The sequence below is a fragment of the Channa argus genome, chromosome 15 (assembly GCF_033026475.1).
Source record: "Channa argus isolate prfri chromosome 15, Channa argus male v1.0, whole genome shotgun sequence".
Classification (NCBI taxonomy): Eukaryota; Metazoa; Chordata; class Actinopteri; order Anabantiformes; family Channidae; genus Channa; species Channa argus.
In genome coordinates, this window is record NC_090211.1 from 19,330,389 (window position 1) to 19,353,876 (window position 23,488).

Below are 23,488 nucleotides of genomic sequence, written 5' to 3' on the forward strand. Positions count from 1 at the left end.
TCACATCATGGATGTCCAACCAGTAGATCTGCGGAAGAACTAAGGCAGTGCTGAAGGCCAAAGGGAACCTCTGAATGCATCTAGTCATCAATTTCATCGTAAAGCTTCAGGTTCCAGGTGGGTTTGAATTGAACTGCACAATCTAACAGGCCATTGCATCAGACAGATATTTTAATGCTGCTTCCACTTCAGAACCCAGGAAGTGAGAAAAGAGAAAAACAGACATGAACGTTACAAGTTGGGAACAACCAGTGGAGAAGTGTGCATTGTTTTATTTTTGTCACAGCCTCTGATCATTTAGCAGCACACCTGTAAACGAATCCTCTTTGGCCTCTGTGTGTGTGTGTGTGTGTGTGTGTGTGTGTGTGGGTAGTAGTCCCCAGAGCAGCGGAAAAGGAGGGGATGTGCGAGCGAAGAAGAATCAGGCAGGAGCCCACAGGGTGTAAAGAGTAGGTTTGACCTCAAATGTTGAATTAAGAGAGCAGACTAGGAATCAGGAAGTTTGTGTGTGTGCATTTCTATGTGAGTACACACATTTACGTGAATGTGTGTGAAGCTGACCTAATTTTCCTGCTACCTATTCATTTCATGTCCTTTCTCCTGAGAGCAATGTGGACGTACAATGAATCAAGTATAAACACACACACACACACAGGCCAAAAAATAAACAAAAGAAGAAAAACCTATATTAAAAAGAAATGTACATGTGGAGTAAACTAATACTGCTAAAATCCAGTGCTTGCTATGAGACCCAGTCATTCAAAAATAGTTTGAATAGCAACATCAATGCTCTTTGACGGTTTCCGACAATAGTATTCTCTTCTTGTTCTCCTCTGGTTGCAAATAAAGGACTAGAGGTGTGAATCTCTTCCTCAGCAAACCATTTCATTCAATACAAAAACGATGTGTATAAATATAATACAGGTGCTCAGGCCCGAGTCAATTTCATTTTCCTTCAATGTAAACTGCACATTATTTAAAGTAATGTTTTGGGTAACGCTTTCGATTATAGCCCCCGACCTACAGGGTAAGTACAGCGACTCCCCTATCGGTGTGCGAGTGTGTGGGTGAATAGGAAGCAGTGTAAAGCGCTTTGGGTGCCAATAGCTAGAAAAGCGCTGTGTAAGTGCAGCGCAGACCATTTACCATTTGGTAATGGTAAGATCTGGGTCCTTCTGAGCCATCGGTGTTTGGACAATTTAAAAGTCAGAGAAAACCAAAAGAAAAGAAAATGACGTTTTCAGCAGCAGTAACTGTACTGTGTCAACCTGCATGGAAAAAAATAAAAGAAATACCAGTGACGTCTACGGACGGTTTCTCTAACAAGGGTCACACACAGACAAGAACCTCAGCCTGTAGGAGGAAGAAGAGATCGGAAAGAGAATAATAAGATTTGAAGTCACCACCTTCTATCTGCTGTAGTGGGAAATGTGCGTCCGCTAAACAGGAAGAGGATCAGCTCTCAGCCTTCTTCACTCTCTGGGAATATCTCACATGCCCCCTAAATACGCTTGGCTGAGAAAGTAACTGACTCGATTGTGCCGGAGGGTTTGGCTTCGCTGTTAATTTTAGATGGTGAAGATAGTGAACAGTGAAGGTGTTTGCTTTTGACTTTATAAAGACAAAACATAACAGAAAGGTTTAAGGATGGCGTTTATGATTTATGCCCCTCAAATGACTGAAACTAACCAGAAATGTAGGCTTCCAACAACTTCATGTGTGTAACCACAAACTGAAAAGCTTTTTATAATTATTTGTTGCGTTTTAATAAATATAGTTTGAGCTGTATGTTTGCATGCTGACATATTCTCAAGTTCTTTTTATTTGCAATAATTGAACGCTGTACATACAGTGTCACTGCACTTTAAAGTACTGTTTAAAACGCTGAGATGGTTTTCCACCAATTTTCTTATGCAGCCCAATCCGTGCTCTAGTCTGATGTACACACAGCTTATGAATTATTAATTTTCTGATCTATAACAAATAATGGGTAACTAAAAAGTGCTAAATGGTCATAAGGAAAGTGATTTTCTGCACCAGCGCACCACTGAGAAGCAACGTTAGCATTGTTATTTGCTTCTGAGAAGCCTGCAACCACATGTCTGTTAGTTCAGGACAAAGATTGTCAGTTTAGTTCGCACTCTGATGACTTGGAGAAACACGGCAGCGTTGTGTGATGGTCGTGTTGCATGTGGTTTTAGAACACGACAGGTATACTTTGAGGACAGGTTGCAAGTTTTAAGTGACAAAAATTTGTCTGCAAACACGGCTGAATAAAGGCGGAAAAAACTAATAATGACATAAAAAACATAAGAGACACAGCCACGAATCCTAACTACATAATGCACATATGCAATATAGAGTGTGAACGATCAAACATATAAACCTGACGCTGGCTAGAGAAACGGCATCATCGTAAGCAGAACAGAGCCCTGGATGCAGAGCCGAGTATCTCGTCTACTGTCTGTCTCTCTGGCAAGTGTTCAGCAGTTTAGCTGAACAGAGGGCGAAAGTCTGGAAGCTGTCGTGAGCCATATGATGCTGCCGCTGCAGTTTACAGCCAGGGACAGGATGACAGATTGATGGCGAGGACGTGGAGACATAACAACAGATGAATCCAATACCGCTGAATAGAGCATGTGCACAATGTGCACACACAACCACAAACTCAGGTCAACATGTGTTCACCTTAACTGTAGTCTTTGTGTGCATGTGTGTGTACACAGTTAAGGTCAGTACTGTCCCCATCATTGCCTGACCTACATTCAAAAGGCCATTTATGTGTTTTTGTTGGGTTCCACCCCCCACCCCCCCCCCCACCTCCCTTTTTTTTTTTGGTGTGCACATTTCTGTGTGTCGTCTGCTCCTGCTTCTGTATAATCCCGCTAGTAGCATTTGGTTTCAAGCATAAGTCAGAGAACAGTCAGAGACTCAGTTTGCAACACGCCTGACCTACATCTCCTGCTCATACTGCGCTTAAGACGACAGATGAAGTCACAGTTACTGTATCCTCCTGCAAAATGTCTTCTTTTTGGGGCTTGTGCGTGTGTGTGTGTGCGTGTGTGTGTGTGTATCAACAGACTAATAATGATGGTGGTTTCACAGAAAATGCTGCTGTCAAATTACAGCACGGATTAGATTTTCCTTAAGCTTCTCTCTCCAGGTGGTTAACAGCAGATGTATAATCTCCACACACACATACACGCAGAACACAGACAGAGGTACATGCACAGAAGCTGTCTTGTCAAAAAAAGAAGCACATGCTGTACATGAATGTCTGCTGTATGCTAATATATCCACACAAGAACACACACACACACACGTGAACACACTCCCATTGTGGTAGCAGTAATTAGAGGTGTGACAGGCAGACAGGTAGAGGTGATGATAATAGGCTGCAGCTATTTCTGTTCTCTCCTCTCGTGCTCTTCACCTCTCTGTCTTCTTTCTCTCATTCTCTGCTGCTGCTCATATTTTCTCACTGTCAACCACCGTGGTCCAGGTGGAAGTGAAACACACACACACACACACACACACACACACACACACACATATTTTTACATGCTCGTTCCCCTTTCGCCTGCTTCCGAATGTGCTCTCACGCCTTATCTCCCACTCTTTGTTTCCTTTGTGTGTTAAATTGATGTAATGTCAGCATTTCCTCCAGCGCTGTTACATTTCGTCAGTCAGTTCATTCACACTGAGGCAGGAAGTTACTGTAGACACTAGTTACAAACATTAACCGTCTGTCCTGTACAGGTCACACTTCAGGGTTTGTTATTCTCTGTCTTGCCAGCATTAAATATCAATTACATTTGACATAAACATTTAAAAGGAACTTTTGAATGAACATATGACGTACAATAAATACTGTAAAACCCACAAAACCCACCGTTTAACTGAATCGCATTTCAAATGTATCACTAGTTACAAACATTAACCGTCTGTCCTGTACAGGTCACACTTCAGGGTTTGTTATTCTCTGTCTTGCCAGCATTAAATATCAATTACATTTGACATAAACTTTTAAAAGGAACTTTTGAATGAACATATGACGTACAATAAATACTGTAAAACCCACAAAACCCACCGTTTAACTGAATCGCATTTCAAATGTATCACCAAAACTGTTGGATAACCCATATTACACCTCAGGAATTTCTACTGTCTCCATGTGACCAACACAGGTAGAACTAATTCTTGATGGAAAGCAAGTCGATAGATACTTTATTTAACCAGGTAAAAAAAATTTAATCGGATTTTATATCTCATTTAAAACACCAACGTGCAGTTAAAAACAATAACACTTTCCAATAGTACTTGCTTTGTTAATTTCACTCCATTTTGAAGTTCATTCCACATGAACTTCATGCTCCACAGCAGGAGCAGAAATCTTAAAAGTTGTTTTACCAAATTCAGTGCGAGTCTTTGGGTGTTTTGCAATCTCAGATTATAACCCGATGCAAAAAAAAGGATTTATAAGGACCCCAAAAATGAAGGCAGCATCTTTAGGATGGCCCTGTATACGAACACTTGCCAATGAGTTGATCTACATGCAGCGAGTGATGGCCAACCAATTCAATAGAGAAGCTATGCTTGTTCCTAAGTAAAATCCAAATTTGAACCTCAATGGTCAATATCAGGTTTAAAAGAAAAAGAATCGAGAATTAAAAGCCCCAAAGTACTTAAAAGAATCTATTAAGAGTCAATTTCAATGGGTTCTCCTTTAGTGTTTTTAAGTAAAAAGTGCATTTACTTAAGTGAGTACAACTTTGATGTATTTCCTTTTGCTCCTCCTCTGTACTTCAGAGGCAGTTTTTGTTCTCCACATTTATTCAGATACTGGCTGTTTTTTATGAATGAGATTATTAGCATAAAACTTTTTTGATCCCTGGTAAGATGTTAAAATACTTCCAGTAATATATTCCCTGATGTGAAATGAGCCATTTTGCGGGAATAGTACTTTTTCTTATGGTACTTCAAGTATTTGTGTCAGTGGCAGGCCACGCTGTCATAACCAAGTCAACAACCAATGTCAAAAACAACATATAATAAGCTGAGGCGTCCATAGATGCCTTGTTGCTAATTCTCTCTAGGTGTGTGAACATATTCGCCCCCTTTTGCAGTGCACGTGGTCTTCCTGTCAATATCTTGGGCATTTGATAAAGTCACTGCCACTGTCACTTTTAGCCGTTCATTATACGCCTGGTTTACTTCATTTTTTAAATCACCTGAGGTTTCCTACGGATAGAGGAGTGTCGCCACCAAATACCCCAGCACTGCTTCTGCCCTTGAACATAATATGCTGTGCGTACTGGAGATGCAACCCCCAAAATGCTAAGTGTGACTTAATGAGCTTTACCCTGAACCTGTAGCCTTAATGTATGCACTAAGAGTATACGTGTGTACTTATACGCCTTCTATGTCCATGTGTACTTACACCCATTTCATTGTTGTGTGTACTTGTAGCTGCAGCGGAAGTCTGACAATCTAGCTTACGTGTCAGTGTGAGCATTTTTATTACAGCAGGTTTCCATTAGGGCAGATTTAGCATAATATCTGTCATCTATGAAGAGTCTTTGACCTTGAGGATTTTGCCAAACGAGTGCCTGTACAGTATTCTACTCTGCTGTACCTTTCCTCCTCTTCTTCAGCGGCTGCACATTTCTTCTCTCAGCTCGACAGCATGCTGCATCAGTAGGCTGTTATTCTTCGCCTTTGCAAACCACAAATTAATTTCCCCGCTCTCATCCACCACTGAGGTGTCATAATGTTTGGTCTGAAATAACCCGGTCTTTCGAAAAGGCTGTCACATTTAATCAAGAACAACAGCGGCGTCACAGTGGACCCATCTCATAGATTTTTGCCTCGCACATGTGGGTGCTTTTGTATCACTAGTTTGGGTGGCTTATTCATCACTGCAGCTGCAGAGTGTAGTTGTGTGCGCGTTTAAGTTGACTTTAATTGCAGCGGCACATTAATCTGAGTTAAACAACCTTCTTCAGGGTGTTTTATGGGGATGTTGTGACACTTGCTTTTAATATATGTGTTTTTGTTCTAAAGACTCCCTGTGGAGGTGAACAAGGTCAGCTATATGGTTGACTGCCCACACGGAGTCATCTCCAGGTTGTGCCAAGTTCCTAGTTAGTTAGAAGTTGGCGTAAAAGGTAAAAGCTGGAGGTAACAGCCTGGGGGGTGAAGAGTATTCTGTCCAGCAACAGGAGGATATAAATTCATGTTCGACATGTTAAGACTTTACAACTGCATGGACGGAGTCTTGAGAGGCTGTTGGTGCACTTCTCTGTTGCAAGGAAGCAAAACCCTTAAAGACATCTGGGAATCTTGAAAGTCAATTTTGCCACAACAGGTTGTACATCAGTGCAGTATAGAACTGCAGTGAATTATCCTTTTGAAGAAACTTTAGATTTGTTTGTATTTGTTCATTCAGGAGCAAAGAGTAAATCCCAATTTACTTTTTTGCTTATATGTGTGTCTGTTGGCTCCCACATCACAGGCAGACCCCCCTGCTGTCGGGCTCAGACGCATCAAAGCATCAGACTTCCTTCAGGTAGTCTGAAACTATGCGTGATAGAGGGGGTGAGACAACAGGGTGTAGCAGAGCAGAAAGTTCTGAGTGTTGACGAAGGTCTCGTCTGCAGAGGAGGAGGTGGAGCTTTGTAGCAGCTAAATGTCTGTTTTCTAATAGGAGAGGAAGCTATTTAGAGCCTTTTAATTTCATCTTAGTTCAGTTGTGCTCTTTTGTTTTAGGCTTCAGTGTGTGTGGGATTCCTTCTGTGGAATAGATGTTAGCCTGGCATCCTCTGCTCCCCTCCATTACCAGTACAGGGGTTGTTATCAGCCAATCATTCGCCTCCTTCAGATGCCCGCCCATATCCTGATTTTGCAAGAATGTGTGTGTGTGTGTGTGTGTGTGTGTGTGCTACTTTTCTTACTGTAGCCTGACAGTTGGAAGGCAATACCAAATTACTGGTTTCTACAGATACTTCAATGTGTCTCTTTTCAATAACGCACAGTTTATAAAAGCTTCTTTATTGGTTACCATGTTTGGTAGCACTTCACAAATCAGTTATAAGCCATTAATAAGAATATTCTTGGGTTGCCAGGTTGTGGAAAAGTTTGCCAGCACTTAATATGCATTAAGGAGATCACTCAAACCAACAGACTCTCCCGTTACACGTCACAGTCAGCCATTATTAAATATTATAACACTGTAACATACATGGTTTCCTGTATGTTACTGCAGCCCTTTGACCAAAGATGAGCCAAAGATAGACGTCAAAGAAAGTTCTTAATAATGAATAACTGTTCCGAATATCAATTGTAAATGACTTATTAACCAGTAATAGGAGTTAGAAGTGAAATACCCCAATTTTTCGTTTTAATTATAATAATCAATTTTCATCCTAAGAGAGAATATTATTCATATTCAAAATGCAGTATCATGTGAGAAAGCAGTGTGTTATACTTTGAGGTAATGATACTTTAATTCCTCAGTTATACCTAGCATTTGGTTTAATAGTAATGGCTACTATATTTTGTGAATTCTCCTTATTAAAATGAAGTTACCACAAGACTGTGTGTGTGTGTGTGTGTGTGTGTGTGTGTGTGTGTGTGTGTGTGTGTGTGTGTGTGTGTGTGTGTGTACATACATACAACAACAGAGAAGCAAGAGTTTTACCCAGTACCCAGTAGCTGAGCCAATCTGACAGAATATTATTTGCATTAATTCCACAACCTAGTATCAATATTTGTATTATATTAGCTATTAGAGATAACAAGCCATTATCTATTTATCTTCTCAGATAAGAAATTAATGAACAAGAATGCACATGTACCAGAAGATATTGTAATAACACAGCAACAAGCATTTCATTTTTTTTGTTTTATTAATGAACCTCTTTCTGGTTTATAGGTAAAACCATTTAAATGACCATTGAAATATTTTTATTTCATGTTGTCAACTATTTACTCTGCTATACTTCCTTAAAGTATTATTTATACTATTACAACGTACAGTAACTGAGTTTGGACTTTTTGTTGCAGAATTACTAAAGTCATAAAAGTCAAGGAAGTTGCAAAATGAGTTTCAACTGCACCATTTTAGTTTCTGTCACAGGACATGTCACAACTATATAAACTTATAATAGACATGGATATTCAGTGTCTTAATCGGTTTAAAACAACACTGTCTCAATGTGGAAAAAGGCTTAAAAGAAATGTTAGTCCAGTACTGATACAATACAAAACTAAACTAAAAAATGAAATTATCACAACTAAAAGCTACAACATTAAAACTGTAAAAATCATTAAGTAACATGCAGTAATCCATTACTAACCCCGCATGCATGCAATCAAAATACTCAGTTCCAAACAGATTCTCACAGTAAACATAAATACAAAATTAGTTTTCTTTTGTTGTTGTTAAGGCTTTTGAGAGAGAAAAAAAATAGGAAACTGGGTTTAAAGTAATGCTGTGCCAAAACAATGCATAATAATCTGAAAAATGCCAAAATATTAAACATAAGTTTGATATTCTCTTTAAAATTGTGCCTAATAAATTGAGTCATTTAAGTTTATTTAGGCGTGATTATGTGCAAGAATTATCAGTTCATGCCTCAGTACTTAAAGTCACTTTGCAGACAAGAAGTAAGCATTTCAGAAACTTTGGAAACTGAGCTGTCAGTTGCAGCATATTTATTATTTAGCATTTCCTTAGAAACAGTTATTTGTAATTGAAATTATCCTCGTATTATGTATTTTAGGACTGAGGACCCAAAAATCTGGTATATTATTATATTATGAATATTGTATATTATGTAATCAAACAATGGTGAGAAGTTTTCTGTACTAACTCAAACTGTGATATTTATCTTAGTATTTAATAAATCATACTGTGGAGCGATTGATGTGCAATTGTTAGACCTTTTTTTTGCATTGTGTAACAAGTACTTGTGTATGTGTATAGATATACATAATGTGTACAAAGTACACATATCTTCCCTGCTGTTGCTGTTTCACTTTTGTTTCCTCCTGTGAGATCAGCGATGTTTATCCTGGTCTTTTATTCCATGATGTAATTGTCTAGGAAGTCTGCGGAAAAGATACCACAAGGTGTTTGGGGGCCCAGAGGGTCCAGTGTGGACGTTTCCTCATGTGTATCTCCTCCCATGGTCAGGTCCAACCAATCATTAAAGTTCAGCTTCTGCTCTGCCTCGGCTACCATGTGGAAGGTATCCATGGGAGACGGCGGATAATCTGGAAGGCTGGGACTGCACAACATTTGACTGTGGAAGTCATCGATTAAAACCAACAAGCCACCAGGCTCCTCCCCCAGTAGAGGCTTTTCCATGGTACTGTCCCAGTCTTCCATGCATGCAGTGTTACTGTGGTGTTGTTTATCTTCTGTGGGATCAACCAGCCTCTCAGGCTCAGACTGCAACTGTGCAGTGTCACAGCTGGGTGAGATAAGGGGAGAGTGCGACAACTGAAGTGGGGAGCTGGAAAAGGTAGATGAGTTTGGGGACAGACAGTCCAGAGACAGATCTGGTTCGGGTTTAAACACAGTTGGCACTTCTGCAAAGAAAAACACATTTTTTTTTTTGTTAACCTGAGGTCAGGACTTGGTCCCAGAGTGATACGTGATTATGAGAAAAAAAAATTGCATCTTACCTTTTGTCTGCAAAATCAGGTCAATAAAATCCTCCCCAGCCTCTGTATCCTAAAAAACACACACAGAGAAGAGCAATGATATAAACTATAAGCAGCCACTTTAGGACTAAACAAGACATCCAGACCTGAGCTAAAGAAGGGGAGAATGAAGTGAGAGAAACAGAACAAGAAATAATGTTTCAGACAAAATGTGTATAGGAAAAGTTGGATTTTTGTTCATCCAAAATTACCATTAAATCCCTTTTTATAATGTGATTAAATGGTACGTGTCACCTTAAGGATTATCCATGGGATCTTACTATCCGTGTGAGATTACTTACAGTTTGAGAGGAAGGCGATAAGGTGTTTTTCCCCGAGGGAGCCTTAAAGAAAGGCTTCAGACCGGGTGGTGCAGACAAACACTGAGCAGCTGCCTGCTGCTGGTCTACAGATACCTGGACCCCAGCACTGTGCGCCTGTTTGTAATGGCATAAGAGGGGAAACGTGAATCCTCCTTAACGGGGAAAAGCCTTCACTGGCAGAAGCAGTAGTTATAAAGATACAAAAAAAAAAATGGGGTCACCTCTAATCCCAAACACAGCAAACACCCCACAATAAACTTTATTTCCAGAAATGCTAAAGATGCAGCATGTGCTCCTTATCTTAAAGCTACAGTTTGCAACTTTTGGGGGGAATATTTATAGTAGAAATAGGTTTTTATTGTTGAGAGGGGCTGTTCATGCCTCCCATGAAGTCAGACTCATTAAAAAAAATACTGACAGTATTGCAGAGTAATTCACTGTCTGTTTGATTAGTGTGTTTTGCAGCAGTCTCACTTATTCTAATTGATGGATGAGCAGAGTGGTTCATACTTTAGTTTAAAAGAAAATCTAAAGTAAAAGTATCCTTTTGAATAAGTATATGTGCATCTTCCTTACTAAAGTAATCTCCTTTTGTTTTCTCAAATAATATAAAACAAAATGCATTTCAATCGTAGCCATTCTCCAGGTATGTGTTGTGATGTGTTAGCTACCATTTACATTACTAAATATGATCCATAACTTTACTATGCATGCAAAGTATTCCCAGCTCCTATCTTTACACATTTTGTTATTTTACAGCCTTATTTCAAAATGGAATGAATTCATTACTTTTCTTCACAATTTAACTAACAATACCCCACAATGAAAACGAGACAGAAGTTTGTCTGAAATCTTTGCAAATTTACTAAAAATTAAAACGCCTTTAATACTTTGTTGAAGCACCTATATAAAGCATCTTTTGGAGTATGATGCTACAAGCTTGTCACACCCTACTTTTTATTCATCACTTTCAACTCGCTGCAAGTTTGAACTAGATGTTTATGAAATGAAACTTAGTTGAGCACCAGAATCTCTGCACAATACACACCCACGTATAAATCTCTGCCATCAAGAATTCCTTCAAGTTATTCTAAACTTTGGCCTACTGCCACTCGAGTATTTTAAATGTCATAGGAGGTGTAGTAGACCAGGATAGACTGCTGATGACAGCGCTATGTGCAATCAGCGCACACTGTTCCACAAAATCTTGACACATTTGAAGGCGATTTTCTCCCCAAAGACCAATAGCTCCAGCATAACTGTTCTCCATGAGAGATACTGTACATCTCAATTAGCCAAGATGCAATGGAGTTTATGTTCCTCCTCCATCAACAACATAAATCATAGTAATGGAGGACGTTGTTCAGTGTCAGACAGTCTTATCAAGGACTGTTGTCACTATGTTCTACAGCTATTAGAATCACTGGAGCGGTTCTCACCCTCATGCTTCTATTTCTTTCTTTATGGACCATTGACAGACTGTTCTGTGTTTGCGCTTGGGCTGAGAACAAAGTCTATGATGAAGATCAACCAAATATGTACGGTTCAAACATTTAAAAACTTTAAATGTTGGATTTAAATGGAAATATTCACTAAAACCAAAAAAATTGCACACATTTTCTTACACACCACTAATCAAAGCCAGCCAAGCAGTTGTTGGTTTTATCTTTTGAGGTTTACAGATTAGACCTATGCTGGTGTCTGACTGCTTTGCTTATTGTGCTCCCAAGCATTGACAAATTACATTTGAATGTGTTCCAAATAATATAGAGTTTCCTTCCCTATGTGTTTCTGGTGGATACTGCTGCTCCAGCTACTCTGACTCTCTGTGTCCTGATTTGTATTGTAAATTACTGCATTCAGTCATAAAAAGAAGCTAAATTGGCTTATTTCATTGTCCATAACGCTGTCGTGGTTGATATCCATGTCGTACCTGCAGTGGGAGATAATTAGTGGTCTTCAGTGCGTTGGTTCTTTGTTTCTCAGTAACGTGACTGGTCAGCTCAATCAGGAAGCGGTTCCTGTTGCTGTCAGTTACCAGGGTGGGGTTGGAGTCATCGGACACCTGTACAACACCAGCAGCACATTTTTGGGAGTTCAAGCTCTCATGACAAGATTTGGAATGTGGTTTAATGAGGAAATGTGAAACCTCAGGATAATACTATAAAACCCTCTCCTACCTGCTGTAGCTGTGGATTTTTTGGTATTAGCACCTGTTGCTGCTTTAGCTTTATCTGTATCTGGATTTGCTGTGGTTGGTTAATCAGCCCCTGCACTTTAATTTGCTGCTTTAATGATGATGTTTGTTTCTTTAGTTGCATCTGCTGTAAATGTTTTTTTGACTGTCCGTGCTGCTGTTGTTTGCGAGATGTTTGCAGATGCTGCAGATTCTCCAGCGTCTCATGAATGTTGTGCTGTTGTTGTAGCCGGAGCTTCTCAGTGGCTCGTTGCTGTGTCGGCCGCAAGGTGGTCTGCTGGAGACAATCGGGCTCCTCTCTTCTTGTATGTGCACTTATCGGCTCGGGATTGATTTGCAATTGCAGCTGAATCGGCTTCGGCGCCTCCTGCATCAAAAGCTGAGGGTGTCCACAGGTGTCTGGTGAACGCAGAGTTGTCTCAGGCACAACTTCTTCTGCCTCAACAGCCTCTTGTTTCACAGTAAGCTTGGCAGCATCCATGGATGATGGTGGAGCGGATAATGGAGAGTGTCCATATGAACAACGTTCTTGTTTTACTCGCCCCCCCCTCTTACCAATCTCCAGCTGCATTTTCAGCACTTCCACCAGCTTCTGTTTCTGTCTAAGCTCTCTGGTCAACTCCTCTATCTGCTTATCTTTCTCCCGCAGCATCTTGTCTTTGTCGACAGTCAGAACTGGTGCTGTGGTTCTACTGGTGTGGGCAGCTGATGAGCCCGGGCAGTGTTTCCGCAGAAAGGCTGGCTTTAAAGAGACCTGGCAAGGGGATGGGGTGGAGCATGGGTGCTCTTCTTTAATGTCCGTCGAAAGCCTAGAAACGGAACAAGCCTGAAGGCTCACATGGGTTAGAGGTGAACTGATCTACATACAAAGTCAGAAATGAAAAAAAACACGTTTCTTAGTGAAGAGCAATGCTAGAGCTAAACGTTAACAGATTTAGAACTTTTCAAGTGGGTTTGCAAGTATATCGTCATAAATCATTGTTGAAATGTCTAGTGTCATAACCTGCAAGTCAATACGCTTGTTTAAAAAGAGAAAATCATACCATTTCTCCTAAAGGGTCGCTGCTAAAGCTGCTATCTTCTGGGCTTTTGGCAGCTGGCTGCTGCACACAGGGGATGAGAGAGATGGGGGGTGATGAGACGGTGCCACTGCAGGCCATGGGCTGCTGGGTGGTTGTAGGTGGCGTTCTGCTGCGATTTGCATCTGCTTTAAAGGGATGAAAAAAGTTGGATTTGATATAAGGCAGACAAGACAAAAGCCACACACTATGTTTCCTATGTTTTAATTTTAAGAACTGAGGTATGGAATGGGAAATCAACTGAGTCGGAGATCTTGTGTATCGCTGATTTTTGCAGAGGGGACTGATACAGTATGTATTCTACTGTACTCTACTGTAACTCCACTGCTTCTGCCTTAAATACACACAGAGGCATAAATGCACTTTACATAAGAGGAGCTTCGTGGAAATCAGCAATAATAACCTGGCTGAGGGGTGATGGAGGATCTCTGGAACAATTCTTGTGAAGTGGTGTTGGGTGAAGCAGTTCTAGAGGATTTCCTTGCTCCCCGAGCCGCTGGCCATTCGATACCCCCTGCTGTTGGAGAGGAGGTAATGTCACAGCCTCCATTCAGTTCCTCGTAGGCCCTCAGCCTCCCAACGAGGTCATTTTTGTTGCCGTAGACTGGCAAGCTTCGCAGCTTCAACTCCGACTTCAGTTGTGCAACCTGACAGAAGACGGAGTAAAAGAGAAATTGAAGTTGAAGGAACGAGCGAGGAAAAGCAAAGAGATGTGGATAAAAATTAGTCGAAAATTGAAAAGGATCCAAGGAAAAAAAAAAGAGGAGAGAACCCAAAAAGACAGATCAATACATCAATGTCTTTGTCTTTGTCAGCTAGGACTTGGCAGTGACATTTTGTTAACATACATCAAACTCTATACACCAGTTACTCCATCGACTTATCAACTTGTGTGCAGCACAGAGAGTGTTGGTTCACACAGTACTGACTATACAGTGTCCACCTAACACTAACACCGCTCACAATGACAGTGAAATGTAAGAGAGCGAAGGTAAACTAACCTTCATTTTATTAAGCTGATCTTTCATAGGTCTGTTGGAGGGAATAGAGAGGAATGGAGGTAAAGGACATGGATCTCTACAGTCAGGGTACACGCTGTCAGACTAATTCGCCACTCACTTGGATGGTGCAGGCAGGGGGGGGTGGGAGATATTGTGCTGTTGCTGCTCACTGAGGATCTGGAGCTGCAGAAAGAGCTGCCGCTGCTGTTGCTGCTGCTGGAGGATATGGGTGTAAGATGAATCCAGAAGAGGGGGAGGCTGTTTATCTCCTTTCTGCTCAGGAGGGATGTACTGATGGTACTTTAACTTCTTTATCTGAGCAACAACACATAGACAAAACAATTATTCCTCTGTACATGATGCAGCTGTTGTTGTGTACTGAAAATAAAATGATTACTATTATTATGTATACCTCATTTTCTCTAAGGTAGTAAATAAGGTACATTCTTTACTACCACTTCTAGTATTAACAAAAACTAACAAATCTACCTTTGGCCCATGGAGCACATGCTTCTTGTGTGTGTGGGCAGGACAGCGGAGGTTTGATTTAGTCTGAAATGAAAAAAGAAAACAAAAACAGGAATTATGTTGATAATTCATTCAACAACAATAAATAATTGCAGAAAAACTTTAAAGCTGCAATACAAGATTTTCACCAACGCATTTCAATACTAAAACATTCAAAAGTAGATAAGGTCAATGTGTTGAGACAGTAAAAAGTAAAGCAAAAAAAAAAGCCTAATTATAATTTATTTACAACCAAATTTTTTACCACAACAACTGTAACTCAATATAAACTCTACCTTTGAGTGTTTTTGGCATCACTAACCCCTGAGAAAAATCACAGCTAATCAGTAGCATTTGGTGCTAGGTGGGGAGGCGAGCGTGGTTTTCATCATAGCTTTTGAGATGAAAACGGCTGATTTCTGTTCACTGTGAATCCAAAACAATGAGCTGAAAGACACTAAAATGGTCTATGGAGTTAATTGCAGCTCCAACTGTTCTTGTTCTGCACTCGGTCCAAACGTGCTTTGATTTGATTGTTTCATGCCCTGTTGAGCGGAAGTCAATTTGAAACTGAATAGTAAATCAAGCCCAGTTCAAACCTAATTTTGTTTCCCAGTTTGTTGTACAGCAAGATAATTATCAACATTTATTAAGTTTTGGCCTCGGCTGAAAGCTGTTGCTTTCCTTTACCTTCATGCTCTGATTAGGTTCTTTAGCTCCGTTGGTCAGTTCAAGTGACAGGAAGGATTCAGGGAGAGGTTGGAGATGAGAAGGCGGAGGAGGGGTCTGATTGAGAAGATTAAAACGCACTCCGATTGAGCTTCATTGATCACTGGCTGATCGCTATCACATGTGAGTCGCTCGATGTTGGCCTCTCTGCGAGTGATCCTACCTGTGTCAGAGATGGGATGGTTCTCCCAGCCAGTTTCTCTGGTGGACAGGACAAAGGTACCAGGTTGAGTGGGGAGTGGGTGCCTGAGTGTTCTGAAGGAACAAGGTCATCACATGACGGCCTCTCACCTGAAGTCTTTGTGATCTCTGTCTCTGGGGGAGGGGAGGGGGAGGGGGAGGGGGGCGTTGTGGGAAGAGGGTGATAGAATTAATTTAAAATCCAAAACCTCTAACTTGCCTTGTGTGCCTACACTGCAGGCCACAAAACTTTTATCATCTGCTTTCACAGATGGACCACTAAACTCCACGCTGCTGCCAACAATCTACTAACAACCTGTGAGCAGCCCCGAAATCAGCCACAATCATCGCCGGTGCCTCCTCTACAGGTTCTGCATCACTAACCTGTCTGAGTAAAATGCGACAAAAACACACACACACACACACGAGCTTCTCCTTTGGAATCTGCTCCAGAACTGTCAGCCGGTGCATTTATCCGCACAGTCACTGTGACAGCTGCTGCAGAACAACCCTAAATACCCGTCTTCTCTGCCTGTGCATCTTATTTTTGTTTTCTATCATTTATTCTCTTTTGTCCGTGACGAGTCAAGCTTTATCCCAGTGATCATTTCCACAAGTATTAGTTTGTTTGCAGAACATCTCAATAAACGCAGCCGCCTCACTCAAACCAGCTCTCATGTGACAGACGGCACGTCTCTAAGGAATGATTTCACGCTAAGAATTTGGGACAATCTGTTGTATAATTTATGCTATGATGGAACTCTTCATGTGCTACTGATACTACTGAAATTGCTGAATGAGGTAAAACCTTAAATATAGGTCAGGGAATGTTTGCCTTATATCATACAGTCGTTTCATTACCATGCAGACTTATGAGTCTTTACAGGGATTTAATACTAACAGTACCTGCTAGGATCCCCCCCCGGTCCAGGACTGACATTATTCCTCTTGTGGATGTGTGTTATTTAGTTTTCAGGGGGCTGCAGCAGCCAGCTGTGTACAATACACCCATGGCCATTAATTTACCATCAGTAGGCAATGATGAAAAGACAACGTGGGGCTGATTTAATACCCCGTGATCCAATGACGTGATGACTTCCCTACTGCTGCAGGCCAGTGCCTGCGTGCGTGCGTGCGTGCGTGCGTGCGTGTGTGTTGTGCTTTGCAGACGTGTATCTTTGCATGTCAGCTTCCTGTAACTCTTGTGTTCCCCGTGCTCCTACAGTGAGGCACAAATGCAATTGGGTTTATTGTGTGGTGGTGACAGAGATGGATAATACCACTGACACCGTATCTTATTGAATCTCAGCAATCTTACCTCCACACATCAATCAAGCTGCTGGACCCACTATCTCTCATCTCATCCTCTAACATCTGATAGTACTGGTACTGGACATACTTTAATAAAAATGAATGTTAGTATTGCTCTTTGTTTTCTTCTAATCGCTGACATAATGGAAAAAGGTCAAAATTTGGGTCATTGTATCCATCATGCTGCCCAAATTACAAAAGAGTGAACACTAATATGCAGTCGAGACTCTTCAGTTAGTATTCTCATAATAAAAGATAATATGTTTTATGGACAGACACTGAGGCTATTTAAAGCTGATAGCATAAAAGGAAGATATGCTTCTATTTCCTGTCTGTCAAGCAAAGATGAAAGAGCATATTTGATTGATTATATTCTAGTGTAACCTTTCTGCACCCACAGCAGTGGTCGTTTGAAGCAGGAAGACTTACTCAGGTATGTGTGTGTTCCAGGGAGCATGCTTCTGTGGATGTCGGTCTTTGTTTGAAGTTTGCGTGGCGAGGCGTCTGTGTGGGCGCCTGTTTGTGTGCGTTTCAGAAGGAACGTCACTGTGTTCATGAGAGCTGGAGGAGATGACCAAGAGGGCCTCCTGACATCCCGTCAAGACGCTCACAGGACGGCGTGGGAGTGTTGTGGTATATTAAACTTTCCAATTTAAATCACTCCCCATGACACAGCACCTAAAGGGCATTTGTAAAGCTATGGTGTGTAACTTTGAGTGTGTTAAGTAGAAATATGCTCCCACCTGATCATATTGTGAAGAAGTGGTCAAGACATTTGAAGATAAACAGTGCCACTATTAGCCACTATGATGAGGTTCATAAATATATTAGTGAGATAATGTCTGTGTTTACATTGGACTTATCATTAGTCTTTATTTAGAATCATGTCCACCTCCACAGCGTCGGGCAGGACAGGGAGTCAAAGACTGAGGTGTCTCAAAGGTGTCAACGGCACCTCTCCATCTTAACATGAGATAAGGAGCCGTTTTTGGACTTTAATTATTCTAAACAGCAGCCCACATGTTAAACGCCCAGTGCGATACGTTTTCCTACTGTCTGGCCACTGCTTTAACTACGATACAGTACGAGAAGTGTTTGTTTTCCTGGAGCCACATTCAGAGTCCAGTGTAACTGCTGGCCAATGGGAGCACTTACCTGTGATGTCCTGTTTAATACTGGAGTGGATGGGTGGGATGTTTTTGTGGATTAGCTCCATGGGCCCCGGCCAGTGAGAGCCCTTATCGTTCAAATTTATAACGAGTCGAGCTCTCTTTAGCTGCAGCTGCTCGGCCTCTGCTGATGTCTCTGGAAGCACACGCAGAGCAAATATTTATGTGGATTTATTGGTCAGACTGGAAAAAACTTTCCGTAATTGTGGCTGTGCAAACTTTTTTACTTCTTTTTGATAGAACTATAGCTGAACGCACCCCCGGCCCCTCCTTTGTCTTTTAGATGAGCACATTGGTCAGAGACGCAGACAAGCAGAAGGGGGTATGTGGTGCTTACCAGCAAGGATGTGCTTCCTGATCATGTCAGATTCCTCCGCTTGGTTTGGGAAAAGCCTCAATCTAGTAAAGAAAGAGAAAGAAAGACTCTCTCATTTTTGGATGTATAACGCATGCGTATCACGTTTCCATGCTGTGTGCTCTTAAGAATATCTACAGCATCACATTATACTATTCTGTACAGTGGTTCCAAAACTGTTTTTGCCTTACTGTTTTGTCAGATGAAGTAGCTTTTAAACAATGTGATTCATTCATTTTTAAAATAGCGATCCACTTATTCAAAAGTATTAAGGTACTTTTATGTATTACTACCACTTATTGGCCTATCTATCAGTTTACACCCTTAATTCATCACGCTAACAATTTAAATGCTTTTATGTATCTCATTTAACCATGAATCCAGTACTATTAGCTAAACATTTGAACTGTAAAACTTTTTAAACTGTTTGGATTTTCTTTTTTCCAAAAACATGGATAGAAATCCCTAATCTGATTTAGAAGTGTAGAATATCAGTCTGTGCAGATGGTCTTGTCTCCTCTCTCATTCCCTTTCTTGACTTTCTGTACTATATGATTATTCAAGAGTCACTGTGACCATGTGAAACGCTCTAAAGCCTGGAAAGAGAATCGGTTTCGCTAAAACCATGCAGTTTTGAATCCACTGATTGATTCGAGGATGACATCCTCACCCGTACTCGATTCCAAGCTCCGTCTCTGTTTGTGGAAGGCAGCTGAACTTTTCAGCGCTTAGGAAGAAAGAGAGAGAGAGAGAGAGAGAGAGAGAGAGAGAGTGAGAGAGAGAGCAGACCAAATGTGGTTAGAAAGAGAGGGAATTAGCCTGACAGTGTGAGCGTTTATGCCACTGAGGGGAAATGGAGAGCAAAATAGCTTTGAATGGATCTTAGCTTTCTTCGGTTCGGTTTCAATAGGGAGCTGATAGGGGGATTGTTGCTCATATATTGCCAAAGATTTTCCTTTCTCATATCGTGAGAGTCACGCCAATGACAGTCTAAAATGTATAATAGCAAAAAGCATGTAAAACGGCAAACATTCCAAGGTTAAGGAAGAGCTTGAATAGGATGGACTCGGTTCAATGAGCCTCTCTACAGCAGCAGAATTTATGGAAAGCACTACTTCCTGTAGGCCTGTGATTATGCAAAAACCCAAGGGATTACTGCTACTGAAAAACCCTAACAGCCTAACGGGCTGCGATGACACCGAAATGCTGCGTTAAATGCAACGTATCAGTACAGGCATTACGAGTGTGCTTGTGAAACATTATGGCTGAAAACAAAAGGAGGTGCAAGGACTTAATATGTTTTGGCTATAAAGCAAGCTTCTCGTGCCTCTGACAGGTCTGACAATTATTCCCAGCAAATGCAAAAATGTAACTAATACTCATATTAAACCCTCAGAAAGACTGCTACGCCACGGCTGCAGCTGAAGCAGGAAGAGGTGTAAATCATATATTCCTAAGACACGTCATGCACATTTCTGCATGCAGGCATCGAAGTGCTAACATGCTAGAATGAAGGAAGAGCACAAATACACAGGAACTGCACACTTGCTGCATCCAGTGGAGTTCGACAGTATGACAGTGATACAGTATGTTTTTCTGCTCTCCACCAGCAGACCGGAATGAAAATCAACCAATGACTAAGAGGTTAATGTTCGTGTCAGGATCCATACTGGGACATAAGTGCTTGCTTCATATTTCTCTGTTCACACAGTTGCACAATTTTACAAGAATAGAATCTTAAATAGTGGGATATTCATCACCTCAGTCACTGAACTGAGCCCAGCACCACCAACGATTCTACAAACTGAACAAACGTTCAAATGGCACGTGCACAAATTAAAGCTAAGAGTCAGCACCTTCATTTCGTCGTCACGGCTTCATTTCGGAAACAATTTATTCCAGCTAACGTACAGAAAAATGTGTCGCTGGCCCAATAGTTTGCATAAACACCAGTGGAGTGACTGAATTAGCAACCCTGGGGCAAGTGTGTTGCTAAGCGCCCAAGCCTCGGTTCACATCGCCGAGTACCGTCACACTGCTGGGTACACACTCTTGCACACCCTGGGGATATCAACCCTCTTAGACCTCTCGCAGGATGGAAAGATGAGCACAGAGTAAGCTTTTGGAGGGAATAGAAATAGTTAGGAAGAAGATGGAATTCAGAAAACAGGGAGGGGATAAATGGGGAGAGGCAGCTGGAAGTAAAATGGAACAACGGGCCAAAGGGCAAAAGAAGAGGAAGGAATGGAGAGTGGTGGGATGAGGTCAGAGAGAAAAGACCCTATCATGAGGAGGAGTGGCTGCATCGTGGCTTCTTGGCTCCCTGCTAAAGCGAAACCAACAGTCCCAGTCTTTCACCTTTGAGAACAGAAAGCGGCATCACTTCCTCTGGTTGGTTATTTTATCCTCAGTCGGCCGCTAACTAGTGCTTTGCTTTGTATCGTGTCTCAACTAACTTCCTTGTACTTGAGGAACTTTCATCTGCGTTCTACTTCACTGTGCTAAAGGTTGGTTCACTAGCTGGTTCAAAATAGCTCCATTACTCCGTCAATGGCTACAGAAACACTGTTGGGTCTAATACACATACGTATTACTCCACATTCACCATGAAGGTTTAAAGCTGCTATGTACACAGACTCAGAACTCGTATATAATAGAATATCATCTGCAAGAAACTTGTCAAAGAAACGTAGACACACCAACCCTCATACTATGTTCATTTAAGGGGCGAGATGAACCGAATGTAACCACAGTAAGAGGTATATTCTCGTGCCCACTTAGAAATAGCAGTGCGTATACTAAGTAGAGAGGGGCAGAGGGCCGCAGTGAAGCTGACAAACATCCTATAGACGTCAAACCGACGTCAATAACTACAGGTGAATTTTACAAAGCTTAAAGTCCAAGTGCGCGGTCGTGGTCAGCTCTGTTCTACTTTCGAGGCGTTACCGCCACGTTTGCCTAGACGGTGCTGCAGAATGGCGCCGCCACCGTTCAGCGACAAGAGAAATGGCATCTCGAAGTTGCCCGATGACCCCCAAGAGTCTAGGGTCGACAGACTTCACTAAGACTAAAGGGACATACTGTCCTTTGGTACAATTTAATTCCCTGCATTGTTGATGAAACAATTATGTTATAAGGCTGCAGGCCTGTGGTTAAGAAGCATGGAAAAGTGGATCTAGTTGAGTGAAAGCGTGCAAACAACACATTCTGATCTTCATCCCAGCCAGTTTCTTCAAAAAGCCAGCGAGGAAGACACACAAGTAAAGACGGACAAGGGCTGTGATCACACTTGGCCTAATCCCAGCTGGACTGTGGCTTTGTCCCTATAATAATAATGATGTGTCGCTGCATTTTTAACAACAGTAAATGTTATTTCACATTCTTCCCTTTTAATGATGAGGTCACACTCATAACGAAAATTGTAATTATGACAGCTACACATAGTAAAGAGGACAACGCCTGTGTGTGGACATGTATTTGTGATGCAGAACGTAATTTACTTTAGCAACAGCAAAGTGAAGGCATCAAAAAGCCCCATATAAATAGTTTGCAGGCAGCTAATTCAAGTGTTTACCACGTGAACAGACAGTAATAAGAAATACTAGCACCTTTAATGCACAGTGTGTGAAAAATGAAAAAAGAACACACTATGAGGCTATTATGAGATCAACAATCATTTTTTTCAACCCAGAAATGTGTTAAAAAGAACAACATTAAAAACGGTTTTATTGATTTGGGGTCATTTGCAGCATAAGCTGAACTAAAAAGCTGTCATTACAGCATCTAACCCATGTGTTGGTGCAAGGGGAAGTTTCTTAATCAGATAAAGAGCAGTTAACGGATGTTCATGATGACTGTTGAAGTGTGACCTTTTTTCACCTCACTTTGACTGAAACTGCTGTCTGTCAGGAGACGATGGCACAGTTTTTTTTTTTTTTTTTCTCTCCCATGTATCCAAAGCTCCCTTCATAAGCCGTTTTGCCGCGTGTAAAGAGGCTGAGGAAACCTGGCAGAGTCTCACCGATCGCGGCAGTGATGAGAGAAGGAAAAAAACGTCAGCATGAAGCGATTCAGATGAAAGGAGAGCACTGCTCTGTGTTCTCGTGTCTGAGGAACATCTGCAGCAGCACGGCCGTGCTCATCATCACGGCTCACTGATAGTTAGTTTTTTTGGATGCTGTGGAAATTTGCTGCACTATATTAAGACATGTACTCTATGAGCGCACTGCACTACACTGCTTTATATGTTCTGCATGTTGCACGTTCTTCTGCTTTTCTGAGCCAAAGTCAAGATTCGCACACTGCTGGACAATACAGTTCGTGCTTTGATCAATCGATTAGTGGATCACAAATGCGAGCGGTGATTTTTCTGAAAAGGGCCAAAGATTTGTCGCTAAAAGGTCGTTTTGTCTACTTACGTGCCAACATCTCCCTGTTTACCAACTCTTCTCTCATCCCTCACTGTTGTCGCTTCAGCCGGAAAGCTGAGCACGGACACAAGTAGAAAGAAGAATGAATGGAGCAGCACATCTTTTCTCCATTAGTAGCAGCCACAGAAAGCCACAAAAGCAGTGACAGTCAGAATTTAGGTGCAGCTAAAAAGGGAAAGAAAAAAAGAAAGAAAGAAAGAAAGAAAGAAAGAAAGAAATACAAATGTCTACTGGGTAAAAGTTATATTAGAGGTTTTATCTACCCCGTCAGCTGCTGGAGATCCTCTGCACTCTGTGAGAAGATGTACAAAGATTATGTGACACACTACAAAAGGAAGGGAACCGCATCAACACATGTAGAAACATGCGTTTCCTGCTTCAAGTATTTGCATAGTAGTGTACACACACTTTGCTGCCGTGCACAACGGATTTCATCATATCATCACAGAGATACACTGTAGAAAGTAGGAGAAACGAAGTGACCTGTGAGCACAGCTGG

The 23,488-nt window shown here is 41.4% G+C and overlaps 1 protein-coding gene across 1 annotated transcript; it reads right to left on the reverse strand.

The window, feature by feature from the left end:
• Window positions 1-7,888: 7,888 nt before the first annotated feature.
• Window positions 7,889-23,270, reverse strand: LOC137100319 (myocardin-related transcription factor A-like). Its single transcript, XM_067478076.1, has 16 exons — window positions 23,253-23,270; window positions 22,978-23,043; window positions 18,542-18,603; window positions 18,191-18,340; window positions 15,708-15,859; window positions 15,506-15,601; window positions 14,798-14,860; window positions 14,427-14,623; window positions 14,309-14,339; window positions 13,711-13,954; window positions 13,272-13,435; window positions 12,212-13,087; window positions 11,965-12,096; window positions 10,011-10,145; window positions 9,691-9,739; window positions 7,889-9,594 (listed from the first exon to the last, which is right to left on the reverse strand). Exons 3-16 carry the CDS (start codon window positions 18,564-18,566, stop codon window positions 9,083-9,085), a joined length of 2,826 nt encoding a protein of 941 aa, XP_067334177.1. The 5' UTR covers window positions 18,567-18,603; window positions 22,978-23,043; window positions 23,253-23,270; the 3' UTR covers window positions 7,889-9,082.
• Between the last annotated feature and the right edge of the window lie 218 nt (window positions 23,271-23,488).